Source organism: Apodemus sylvaticus, chromosome 23, assembly GCF_947179515.1.
Source record: "Apodemus sylvaticus chromosome 23, mApoSyl1.1, whole genome shotgun sequence".
In the NCBI taxonomy this organism is placed as follows: domain Eukaryota; kingdom Metazoa; phylum Chordata; class Mammalia; order Rodentia; family Muridae; genus Apodemus; species Apodemus sylvaticus.
Genome location: NC_067494.1, coordinates 46800817 through 46814054, shown reverse-complemented (window position 1 = coordinate 46814054; position 13238 = coordinate 46800817). Strand labels below are relative to the sequence as shown.

Below are 13238 nucleotides of genomic sequence, written 5' to 3'. Positions count from 1 at the left end.
CCACTGACATTTACTTTCCTGGGGCTAAACTTTCATAGGGATACTGCTCCAACAGTTTCTACAAAGAAATCAACTGTACAAAGTTATGGGCAGAAAACTAAATATAAGGTATGATGAAAAAAGCTAAATACTTGAATAAATTTTAATGATATCAACATGTAATCATAAAATAATTTATTTAAAAAGAAGTTGTACTTTAAGCTCTCAGGTTAAATGATATAATTCATCTTAAGTGGTTCATTTTCTAGACCACATAGCATAAGCTGAGGAAAGCACAAGCCACACAGTGTAAGCGTAAATGTCCCAACTCTTAGATAACCACATGAAATAAACCTACTTCCTGCTACTCACAAGCATCGTAAGCATTGCCTCCTAGAAGGGGGAGCTACAAGGAGGCTGTGCGACAGGATGTGGACGTCCAAGGTGCATCTGAATTTGAAAGGAAAATCTGCTTTGCTCCCTAGTCCTGCCAATGCTCACCAGTTTCTAGGTGCTAAATATGGAATCACAATGCCTCTGGAACCAAAGCCACTGAAGTAAATTTCAAAGGACTGGCTGAAGACATACAGGCATCTAAATGTGGTGGTCTGTTCAGGAAAAACAATATGAACTCGTGTTTGCCTAGGGAGAGCAGTCTTCCCTGTGAGAGCCAGGCGCCTGCTAATAGAGCAGGGTACCATGTTTAAACGAGCCGTCCAGGTTCCCTGGAGGACTTCAGGTTTCCATAGCAAGCCTGACGTGACAGACAGTCTCAGTCACTGTGCTACCAGTTACCAATGACTGAGGGGAGTTTGCTGTATTAGACACGTGGCTTGTAGCACAGAGTGACAGAAATACTTCCAGAAAGACCTACCTGTCATCCCCTTGAGAAGGCCTTTCTTCTTTATCAGAGGCTTGTCTTAGCGCCTCCTTCTCTTTCTTCTTTTTTTCTTTCTTTTCTTTCTTTGAGAGAGTTCTTTTGAAGTTCTGAATAACGCCTTCTTTCTCCTGCTTTTCAGGTCCATTACTCTGAGCCTTCTGGTAAAAGCAATATTATCACCACACTGACCACTGGCCAGGGATCACACCAGACTCCTTAGGTTTTGCTGCTGCCTCAGCCTCACAAGCCATGGATAAACAAATAAGCGAATTCAAACCAGTAAAGGCCCAGGAGGGAATGCACTCCACACCTAGACTAAGCTGACAGCCACATTGTGGCTTTGTCACACCAAGTGAATTCACACTCAGCATGCATCTATTTCACAAGTAAATTTCACCTCAATTTAAAACTAACAAAAAACAAAAACCCAAATTCAGCATAGAAAATAGGGTACAACTTTTAAAAAAAGAAAAAATAAGAGTAAAAATGGGAAAATCTGATTTTCACTAAGTAAAAGTCAAAAAAAGTTAGCATCAAGTAACTAAGAGAAGGGAATCCAGTAGAAAGGCAGAGTCTACTGAATAAATAGGGGTTTTTCTAAAATTGCAAAAGTGCCAGTCATAGCTATAAGCTGGTTTTCACAAAACAAAGTTGTTTATTTTTGCAAAAATGTCTGATTTATTTTCCAGATCTTGTTTATTAGTAGCTTATTTTAGTTTGAATGTCAACTTACCTACAAAGTTGGCCTGTTAATACATAAAGATACATTGTTTTTAAGTAGCTTAATAAGTAAAGAAGAAAAATAATAGTTATGGTATGGAAGGGGGGGAACCTTGTTTTGTTCTAAATGACCCCAATGGAGCAGCCCCGTGGAACCCGAGAACTGACATGGTAGGAAGGCCATTGCCCCTTTCTACTTCACAGACATCTGCCACAAACGCAGCTAGCCACCAGAAGCCAGCGACAAGCAAGGCCCAGAGCACAGCTGCGTAGCTACAGGGAAGCACACCACAGGGACACAGGACAACAGGAAACTCTCTGCTGCTATGCAGTAGCAGCATTTTTACAAGGGGAAAATTTAGGGGATATTTTCGACCTCTGCATTTGCTGCCACTTGATAATACCAAACTACTGCATATGACGTCACTCAATTTAACACAGGACTACATATTTTCAAGTTACATCAATGTAATAGATCAGCTGTCTCCTGCCTCTGGGACAAATGTGAGGAAAAACAAACTCTCCTTTAAGTTGCTTTTGTCAGACTATCTTACCGCAGCACCAGGAAAGGGACCTAGACACATTCTATGATGCTATCCAATGAGTCCAAAGAAGTTTTCAGACTCCTAATCTTGAACATGTAATATGAAAATGCTTTAAATGTGCCTTCGGAAGTTGCACATGAAACTAGACCTCCAACTCCCAGTCCCTTTTATTTCCTATAGGAGCCACTGTGATTTTGTGAAGAAAGCTGGAAATGAAAAGCTCATCATCAGCTCTGCCTCAACAGCATCTAGAACGCTTCTTTGGAAAAGTGAGGAAGGGTGACTGGGTGGCCAGGTGACATAAGGGATGAAACAGGTCCAGCAGGTTGCTTTTCACGTATGTACTAGGAGGTGAGGGGCTACAGAGAAGCAAAGACAAGCCCTGAGCACTCCACTGACTCCGCCCTGGGCTGCAGTTGGCAGACATGGGGACTGCTCCCACCTTGGCAGGAATGGCGTCATTCTCGTTCTTAAGGACGAATCTACCCTCCCGATCATCTTTGTTCCAATTCAACTGTACAACGAGAGGTTTCTCATCAATGTCCAATCTTCTTTCTTCTTCAAAACATGAAATGGAAAGAACAAGCCGTGGTCATTTCCTGGCATGAGCACAATACTGGCCATACGACATGCACTAAACTCTATACAAATAAAATACTTTAGTGCCTCAACTACCTGCTGAGAGACTGCAATGTACTGTTACCATTTTCATGTGCTTCCTACCCCCAACAATATTAGATAGACAGACAGACAAGTAAAAGTTTCCTTGATGATTGAAGCAAGGATTGGACTGGGAACTTAGTGGACATGAGAGACACCCAGCAACAGCTGGCCATAAATGAGCTCTGATATGTCCACTGGAGCAGGATTATCTTTAATGCGGATCAAACACTAAAGAACCCCTGGCTCCAAGTGGGCCCCTGCTCTATAGCAGTCTGCTGCAAACCCTGTTGGTATCATGTGGATGAGAAAGAGAGTCTTGTGTCAGAGAAGTTAACCAAGTTCAGGAGGCACAATGCTCATCAGTGGTAACTGTGATTGGTGAAAGGAACAGCGTTCTTTTCATTTATCTGTACTAATTTTTCAAAAACTGACCAAGCCTTTGTTTAAGTACATACCAACATCTGAATCTATGTAATAAATGGAAGTCTATCATTTCTTTGGCCTAGTGATGCATACGCCACTAACAGATCACTGAGGTAATGCAGCTGGAGACAGAGCTGCTAGGAGGCAGTTGCCTAGAACGCACGGGTCCCTGGCTTCATGCACAGCGAGAAACAAAGAGAACAGAGAGAAAAGATAGCGAGCACAGGAAGGGAGCCGAGAGACATTGCTGGAAAAATCAAAACCATGTTATTTTCAAAATCATGCAACCAATAACCAAAGGGCACAAACAGCAGCTTCCTTTTATTTGAAACCTAGAAACAGAGATTTGCAGGGGAAGAAATAATTCATCTCCAAGAAAATCATCCCAAACTGGGAATACTCTACAAGTGACTTTAGCCTGGATATCATTTTAGCAGGGAATGTGCTCGCAACCATAAAGTAATAAACAAATATGGATCATTTTGTATGTTCCAAAGGAAGGTGATTATAACACTTGAAAATCCTACAGCAGCCGGGCAGTGGTGGCACACGCCCGTAATCCCAGCATTCTGGGAGGCAAAGGCAGGTGGATTTCTGAGTTCAAGGCCAACCTGGTCTACAGAGTGAGTTCCAGGACAGCCAGGGCTACACAGAGAAACCCTGTCTCAAAAAACAAAAAACAAAACAAAACAAAACAAAAACCACCAAAAACAAAAAACAAAAAAAATCAATTTTAAGCTGGGCAGTGGTGATGCACACCTATAATCCCAGCACTTGGGAGGCAGAGGCAGGCTATACAGAGAAACCCTGAAAAAAAACAAAAAAACAAAAAACAAAAAACAAAAAAAAACAACAACAAAAAAATCCTACACATCAAAAACATTTCCGTCTTATTTCAAATGTGAAAATAAAGTTGTGTACATAAAAATGAAGAAAAGTCTATTATGTTTTAGAAGCTTCAGGGCTGGCCTTTACAGGCACTAGGACTGGGCCGTAAGCCTTCTCAGCGGTGCTTGTTGTACTTCACACTGTTTATTATGTTACTACACAGTCCCAAATGTACCTATAAAACATTTATGTTTCTGCATTTCTAGTCAGCTCAACTTGTAGTGCCAAGTTGCAAGACCCTTTTATTAACTGCTGTTAGACAGCAATTTCCTGACAGAAAATCTCCATCTCAGAGGAAAGCACAAGGCACAAAATCTGCTAAAGGGATGTCAACTATTCCATCCTACAGGGAAGCTCCTTGGAGGTAAATACATCAACAGTTTCAGGAAGGCCCTAAAGCTGATCAGAATCTCTAGGCTGCCCTACCTGCCCAAGTAGAAGATGTAAGCAGTAAGGACTGCTATGCTAAAACACTCTCAGACAAACTGAGCTAAGGCTCTCACTAGCAAAGCTACATGGAAGAAGCAGAGACCAGCCATGCTGATCAGAAAGGACAGTCTCCAATCTGCGGAGATGGGTGGTGTGCTGCAGGCCAGCTTTCAAGAGCGTCATCCAAGCTGAGATAGGCTTTTGTGATGCGGCTGACTCTGAGTCATTTCTGCACCTGTAAGTAACCCCTCACTCACAGCCTCTAAATGACCCCAATAAAACTCATTGGTTCAAAAGTAATTGGACTTTGGTGGTGTTTGTACTTTGATTTGTTACTGATTCTCTTTCTAGAGTGAATAAAAATTTCTTCATGTCTCCCCAGTAATAATCTCACACAACAGCTGCTAATGTTAAAAAATGCAGAAATTACAAAATCTATAAAAAGGTTTTCCTTTGAGATGTCATGTTGATAAATGATAAAGCCTGCTAAAGAATGATAAAACATGTACAGTGAGCAGAATGCAGACAGAAATATGATGGTCAGATCTCTGACCTGATCTACACAGATCCGAGTTGTGAGCAGGTGTGACAGTGTCACCTATACCTGAGATTTCTTCCAAAAGCAAGAAGCACACAGTACTACTGATACACAAATTTCTTGGGTGAGTTAATGAAATGTTAATGATACTTATTTTGAAGAAATAATTATATATAAAATACATTCATCCTAACTTCTAATAAATGTTATGTGCAAGAACTTGAACACATCAAGTCTTAAAAAAGCTTGCCATCCTGTCAATCACTGCTGGGTGGAGGAGAGAAGAAAAGGAGATGAGCAGCAGTAAACGGCCAGCCCAGGGCGGGCCAGAGCCTCCACTGACCTCCACTGACGTGCACTTCATAGAGGGAGTACTTGGGAGAGGAGAGCATGCGCATATCAGGGCGGAACTTCTCCGCCAGTGTTTCAATCACGTCTTGAGTGGTTGCTGTGCTAGAGACCCGAATACATTTTGTTGCAAAGTTTCCAGCAGCTTTATCTTGAAAATAAAATCTCATGACTCCATGAAACTCCAAATCCTACAAGAAAACAAAATGACGTTATTAGAAAAGTTATTCTGAAATATTCATCTTTTAGTAAAAATAAAAACTCTGTCCACCACTTTTCTTCAAATGTTTACCCTGAACATCTTAGAAGCTTCCAATCCTGCTACAAATTAAAATTAATGTCATTTTAAATTAATTTTCATTATGAGTTATTATACTAAATAAATGAATACATTTTCGATATATCTTAAAATCTTAAGGAGAAAGCCCATGGTGGAATCCCCAGCCCAAGGTGTTCCTTTCGCATGCTCCTAACTCTAAGGCAGGCTAGAGCTCAACAACTATGAACTTCCTTTAATTTCTTAAGACATGCAATAATTTCCAACAAAATTGTAAGCAATATTCCTCAGTGTGGGTGGCACATATATCTCTGGCAGGAATAAGGACGTAGCTGTGCTATCAGCATCAAGCTCCCTTATTAAATAAAAGACCAACTAGGGCTAAACGGCTAAACCACACACACACACACACACACACACACACGCATGCACGCATGCACGCACGCACGCACGCACGCACACGCATGCACACACCCAACAGTGCCCAGTTGAGACAAGAGGACAACTCCCACTGTGCTCGCCTACCATGCATACACCAGGTATGGAGCTATGTTGTCAGGCTCAATATCAAACACCCTTCCTGACATGCTGACCTGAGTTGTGGGAATATCTCCTTCTCTCAGAAGTCAAATTCTCATTCAATGACTAATAAGCCTCTCCAATTCTCCACAGCCCATGACCTTTTCTGCATTTATTAAAGAATTTTTTAAAAAGCACTAATTTAATAAACAAAAAGGAGTCTCTGAATGGAGTCAGCAACTGGAGTTAACAAGTATATAGACATAGGAATTGAAGCCAAAAAGTGAAGCAGTCAAGCATATTTCTAGGCTAGTGTTTTCCCTGGCTTGTTCAGACTTAGGCTGTAAGTAACCTTCCTAGTGTCTCAGAGGAAAACCACTAACCCTGAGGGAAAGAAGGCCACCAGGTATGGGATGAGAGCTGATGAAGTGTAAGGAGTTAGCACTTGTAAGTGGAGTCATGTTAGCTAGAACTGTGATCTGGGTCCTCCAGAAATTATAGCAACTGCCTCTTTGGTTTGGAACAATTACCAGAGCTTAGCTAACATGCCGTTTAAATATTGCTGTTAGTGAGTATATTACCCTGTATGTCTGTCAGAACACATGTGGAATAATCCCCTGAACCAGAACCTGAAAAAGAGCATTTCTAACACTAACTTATAATATATAGCAACCTTTGTACTAAACACTCTTAAATGGTACTCTTTCAGCTCTTTTTCTGCTATAGACGCCCTCCCACCCTCTAGCCCACTGGACTCAAAATTTAAGTATCTTCCACTTCTTATTCTGGTCCCTACATAAAGTTACGCTTCTAAATGGGAGTCATAGTTTCACCCCAAGTTTGTAAGACTTTACTGTGAGTCTGAATATATATTTATATCACACTGACCACTCTCAAATATCACAAACACTTGCACAACTGTCCTGTGTACCCAAAAGCTCTAACAGGTATCACACTATAAAAGTAAGTAAGTATCCATGGTACTTAACCATTCTGCTACAAAGCAGTGCTGTACCATTTATAATAACAGAAAAGTCAGATGTACCTAAGTCAAGAAGGTACCAGCTTCTCTGAGAACTGGCAAAAGCGATCCAAATCAGCAGGCATTAAAGAGCCAAAATGCAGCAAACAAAGCAAAACAAACCCCACCCAGACACAGTGCTGTCATGAGTAAGCAGGCAGGGAAGGCATTCGTTCTAACATCCCAAGAAGAGCCAAGGGTTTATTTAGATGGGGGCAGACACAGAGAACCAGAGACAACCACTGTGCTGTCCTCACAGTACCTTGTTATATATTGCCCCACCCTTCACAGAGGAAGGAAACTCAAGCGTAAATTTCACTGACCTTCCAAAAACCATGATATAAAGGGAAAAAGAAGCAAACCTAGGAGAGTGAGAGGACACTGGTGTCCTCACCCCAAAGCCACACTCCAAAGAATGAGGGAACACTGGTGTCCTCACCTCAAAGCCACACTCCAGAGAGTAGGGGGACACTGGTGTCCTTACCCCAAAGCCACACTCCAAAGAATGAGGGGACACTGGTGTCCTCACCCCAAAGCCACACTGGGGGGGGAGGGGGGACGTCACTGGTGTCCTCACCCTAAAGCCATACTCCAGAGAGTAGGGAGACACTGGTGTCCTCACCTCAAAGCCACTCTCCAGAGAGTGGAAAGACACTGGTGTCCTCACCCCAAGGCCACACTCCAAAGAGGGGACACTGGTATCCTCATCCAGAGCCACACCCCAGGTGAGTGAGGGGACACTGGTGTCCTCACCCCAAAGCCACATTCCTGGCACTCCCATTGATGTTTGTAATCAAACAATTCTCAAGGTCTTGTCAAGCACTGACTATTCTTTCAGAGGACCTGGTTCAATTCCCAGTACCTACATGACAGCTAACAACTAACTGTAACTCCAATGCCAGGGGACTCTACACCCTCACACAAACATACATGCAAGCAAATACCAATGCACATAAAAAAAAAAAAATAAAAAATCCTAGTGTGTACAAGACCCTACTTTGATCCCCAATACTGTAAAAACAGTGGCCAGGCATATTAGTTAAGGTCTGTAATCTCTGAATTCAAAAGGCTGAGGCAGGAAAGGATTGCTGTTTGAGTTGAGCAGGGTATATAATAAGTTCTAAGCCAGCCTGTACTAAATAGCAAGATTCTACAAAAAACAGCCACCACTACTCAATAAACCTGGGGAAGTGCATATGTGTGCATGCAGTGCATGTCTGTGGGAGGAGGAGAGACAAAGGTCAAGAGTCATTTTCTACCCAGCTCTCTACCCAATTAGGCTAGAGTTAGTGTAAGTTGCCAACTTCTGGCCTTCTGTCTGTCTTAGTCAGGGTTTCTATTCCTGCACAAACATCATGACCAAGAAGCAAGTTGGGGAGGAAAGGGTTTATTCAGTTTACACTTCCACACAGCTGTTCATCACCAAAGGAAGTCAGGACTGGAACTCAAGCAGGTCAGGAAGCAGGAGCTGATGCAGAGGCCATGGAGGGATGTTTCTTACTGGCTTGCTTCCCCTGGCTTGCTCAGCCTGCTCTCTTATAGAACTCATGACTACCAGCCCAGGGATGGTACCACCCACAAGGGGCCCTCCCTCCTTGATCACTAATTGAGAAAATGCCCCACAGCTAGATCTCATGGAGGCACTTCCCCAACTGAAGCTCCTTTCTCTGTGATAACTCCAGCCTGTGTCAAGTTGACACACAACATCAGCTAGTATACTATCATTTTATATATTTTAAGAAAATATTTTCCAGTATTTATTATTTAGTACTTCTGAAAGGTGACAAGGTTGGCTCACTTCAATAAGTACTCTGCCTGTGATGGTTAATCTCAACTGGCAGCATGGGGAGATCTAGAATCACCTAGCAGGCAGTCTCTGCATATCTTCTGAGGTTCCCCCATCATTTCGTTAGCTGAGGTGCAAGAAACAAGAGAAAGTGTACGAGAAAACATGTGGTGAATCCCACCGCACCCTAAAGGAATGATAAGAAATCCACATAAGACTCCTAGGGGCCAGGTATGGTAGCTGGCTCAAACCCCAGCTCCCAGGAGACTGGGGCTGAGGACTGGGCCACACCACATTCACAGCAGCCAGAGCTACTGAGTCAGTCCCCCCCACCCCCCACCCCCCCTGTCCTGAACACATGCCTCTCATATTGTAACACAAATAGCACAATGTTTCCAGCTTGCAGCACTGAGGCATACTTATGATTCAAAAGAAGACCAAAACCCAATTAAAAAAAATAAAATAGGCCAAAAAAAAAAAAAAAAAACCAAATAAAAATGTCAAGAATTATCAAAATGGTAGATAAGCTCTTAAATAGACAAAAGGATAAACCACTCTATTCATTGCAAAACCATCTAGATATGGATACAAAAACTGTGGTATATATACACAATGGAGTACTATTCAGCCATTAGAAACAATGAATTCATGAGACAAATGGATGGAGCTGGAGAACATCATACTAAGTGAGGTAACCCAGTCTCAAAAGATCAATCATGGTATGCACTCACTAATAAGCGGATATTAACCTAGAAACTTGGAATACCCAAGTCATAATCCATATATCAAATGGTGTCCAGAGGAGTGGCCCCTGTTTCTGGAAAGGCTCAGTGCAGCAGTATAGGGCAATGCCAGAACAGGGAAGTAGGAAGGGGTGGATGGGGGAGCATAGGGAGGGAAGAGGGCTTATGGGACTTTCAGAGAGTGGGGAGCCAGGAAAGGGGAAATCATTTGAAATGAAAATAAAAAATATATATAGAATAAAATAAATAAATAAATAAAACAGCATACAGTAAAAGGTACTTCCTCAACAACCCTCAATGGTAAACATTCAAGAGTTCTAACAACATACTCTATTAGAGGGGCTCACAAAGAGAACATAAGACAAGGAGCAGCCTGGCAGTGTTTTCCAAAAAACTCACATACAGTGGTGCAGCAATCCTACTTTTGTGGACCCAGGAGAGGATACAATGCATAAAGTGTTACCTGCCTGAGGACCAGAAGAACAGATTCCAGTACACGTATATGTGGTGGTTTGAAAATGGACCCCACAGAGTCATAAGGAACACTTTTGGAGGTGTGTCACTGGGGGGTGGGCTTTAGGGGTTCGTAAGCTCAAGCCTGGCCCAGTGTCACACTCTCTTCCGGCTGCCTCCGGATGCAGATGCACAGCTCCTCCACTCCCTCTCCAGCGCCCCCCTTCATGCTTCCCTCCATGACTAACCCTTAGAACCTGAACGCCAGCCTCGGGTAAATGGTTTCCTTCCTAAGAGTCGCTGAGCGGGAGCTAGGCAGGAGAGAGCAGCAGCAGTCCTCTGACTCCTTCAGAGATGAACTGTAACTAGAAGTGAAGGTAGCTTTCCCTCAGTACAGAACACACACCAGAAGAGCAAGCACCACAACAATCTATTACAAAAAATCAGGAAACTTGTTTTCTAATTATACTTCATTGCAAAGCTTCATTTTGGGAACTTTGAAATTATTTTTAAAAGGAAAGAAGAATTAAATTTTAACAAAATGCAAAATGCACTTAAAAGATTCAACCCAAAATGAATCTATAAAATACACAGATCACATTATCACAAAGAAAATCATCTCCAAGTGATCTTAGAAAACAAAGTTTAGGTTTACACTCTTGGCTGAAGAGGGTAATAAATTCTAAGCCAGCCTGGTCTCCTAGGGAAACCTTGTCTCAGAACACAGCCCTGGGCTAGAGAGATAGCTCAGTAGTTAAGAGCACTGGCTGCTCTTCCAGGGGTTCTGCGTTCAGTTCCCAACAACTGCACAGTGACTCACAACCATCTACAATGAAATCTGATGCCCTCTTCTGTCATGCAGGCATACGTGCAAATAGAGGACATACATACATACATACATACATAATATATACATATTCTTTAAAAAAAAGACAAGCTTTCTGTTTTGAGATACATGTCTAGCCAAATTTACATAAAACCAATCTGCATTTAAAGTCAAATAAGTAAGATTATTCTTTTATTTATGTAGCCATATTTATTTTTATACTTTCCAATATTATATATTCTTCCCATCCTTTATGGTGATACCTCCAAAAATGCATTTTTAAAGTGCAGTTTTAAAATACATAGGTAATGCATCCAAACAAATGAGTCTATGGGGGCCATGCCTATATTCAAACCACCACAGGGATCCCCTAAAACCACTGGAAAACAGATATTTACATTATAATTCATAAGAGTAAAAATTAAGAAAAAGTGGTTCCTGTTTTCTAAATGAAGTCACAGAAACAGGAGTATAATAAAAATGTTGGTATAAAAAATATTTTGTTTCTTTTCACTATGTTCATGTATCTCTGATATTTCTTGAATAACTACTTTTTGAGTAAATGAGTGGTTGGTGATGTTTTGTTTTGAAGTCAACCTGTAGAGGTAAGCAGACAAGCAACCCCAGCCCTACACCTTACATGTACTACTGTTCTCATCTGTAGGGACCAAAGCTGTAAAAAAGACTGTCAAAATCTAGGTCAGAAAAAGCATGCCTTTCAGCAACAGTGTTATGTTCAGAAAGTAGGAAGTTCTCCAAAACTAGCTCCTTTCAGAAGTACTCAGCCACCAAGATACAGCACACAGAACACAAGCTTTGAAGAAACAAAGACTGCAACCTACTGAATCATAATATACAAAAACCACAAGTTCATGGTAGCACTAAAGGCAAACAAAAAAGGCAAAATCAAGATTGGTGATGAAGGCACGTAAGATAATAAAGTAAAACAATATATCTTCCTTTCCTACATACAGTGCAGACCACAGCTTCTCAGCCTGCGGTACGGCCCCATGTGGGCTCTGACTGAATGTGGGGGACAGACAAGGAAAACTTGGCCACAGTTACTCTGTTGTTTGGACAAAGACTCCTGATATGTAGCCCTGGCTAGTCTGGAACTTGCCATATAGAGCAGGTTAGCAGGTTTGTACTGAGTGCTCCTCCTGCCACTACTTCCAGAGTTGTACAATTACAGACATAGGGTTACCAAGCCCAGGAAATAGAATAAGGTTTCAGAATGAGCAACAACTAAAGATTAGGCCAGAATCAAGTGTGTCCTAGATCTATGAATGTTAACATTTAAAAAGTAAAATAGTTATTTCTAGTGGTGGTACATGCTTTTAATCCCAGCACTCAGGAGGCAGAGGCAGGAGGAATTCTTTGACTTTAAGGTCATAAGCCTGATCTACACAGTGAGTTCCAGAACAGCCAGGACCATGTAGAGAGTGTAGAGAGACCCTGTCTTGAGAGAGAGAGAGAGAGAGAGAGAGAGAGAGAGAGAGAGAGAGAGAGAGAGAGAGAGAGAGAGAGGAAGAAGAAGGAAGAGGAGGAAGAGGAGAAGGAGGAGGAGGAGGAGGGAGGGAGGGAGAGAAGAAGGGAGGGAGGGAGGGAGGGAGGGAGGGAGGGAAGGAGGGAGGGAATGTGAGAGAGGAAATATGAGAGAGGAAATGTGAGAGTCAGGAAGAAACTCGTTGGGCTGATGAGTGCCTAAGCAGGTGAAGTCCTGACTTCCTGAGTTTGATCCCAGGGTTCCTCCACACAGTACAAGAATTGACTCCTGCGAGTAGACTCAAACACACTCTATAGTACATATGTCCCCACAAACACATATACAATGGAAATAAACGAATAAATGCTAATTAAAAGTTAATTTGGCCAGATATGCTGTTATATGCTAGTCACCTGCATATCAGTTCAGGGACAAGCAGAGCTACAACAGTGCAATTCTACATAAGTACTCTGTGTTCCTCAGCTGCAGAGCAGAAGGAAACTGCCACACAGTGTATCATGAGGCCTGATGTTTACTAAGGGTTAAACCATCTGTCACAAACTGAATGACCTGTTATCATTTTCTGTCTATAAATTCTTTTTTTATTAGATATTTTCTTTATTTACATTTCAAACATTATCCCCTTTCCTGGCTCCCCCTCCGAAAACCCCCTATCCAATGCCCCTCCCCCTGCTCACCAATCCACCCACTCCC

General features: G+C 42.1%; 1 protein-coding gene across 9 annotated transcripts in view; it reads right to left on the bottom strand.

Annotated features, from left to right (window-relative positions):
• Afdn (afadin, adherens junction formation factor) overlaps positions 1-13238 on the bottom strand; it is a 124264-nt gene that overhangs the window by 80367 nt on the left and 30659 nt on the right. For 4 of the 9 annotated variants that reach the window (XM_052169290.1, XM_052169293.1, XM_052169294.1 and 1 more), the window contains exons 2-4: positions 5409-5604; positions 2567-2682; positions 854-1017 (exon numbers count right to left, since the gene is read on the bottom strand). In XM_052169290.1, the coding sequence (XP_052025250.1) occupies positions 854-1017; positions 2567-2682; positions 5409-5604 (476 nt within the window). The remainder of the gene's footprint in view (positions 1-853; positions 1018-2566; positions 2683-5408; positions 5605-13238) is intronic. The other 5 variants (XM_052169291.1, XM_052169297.1, XM_052169298.1 and 2 more) reach the window with 3 other exon arrangements.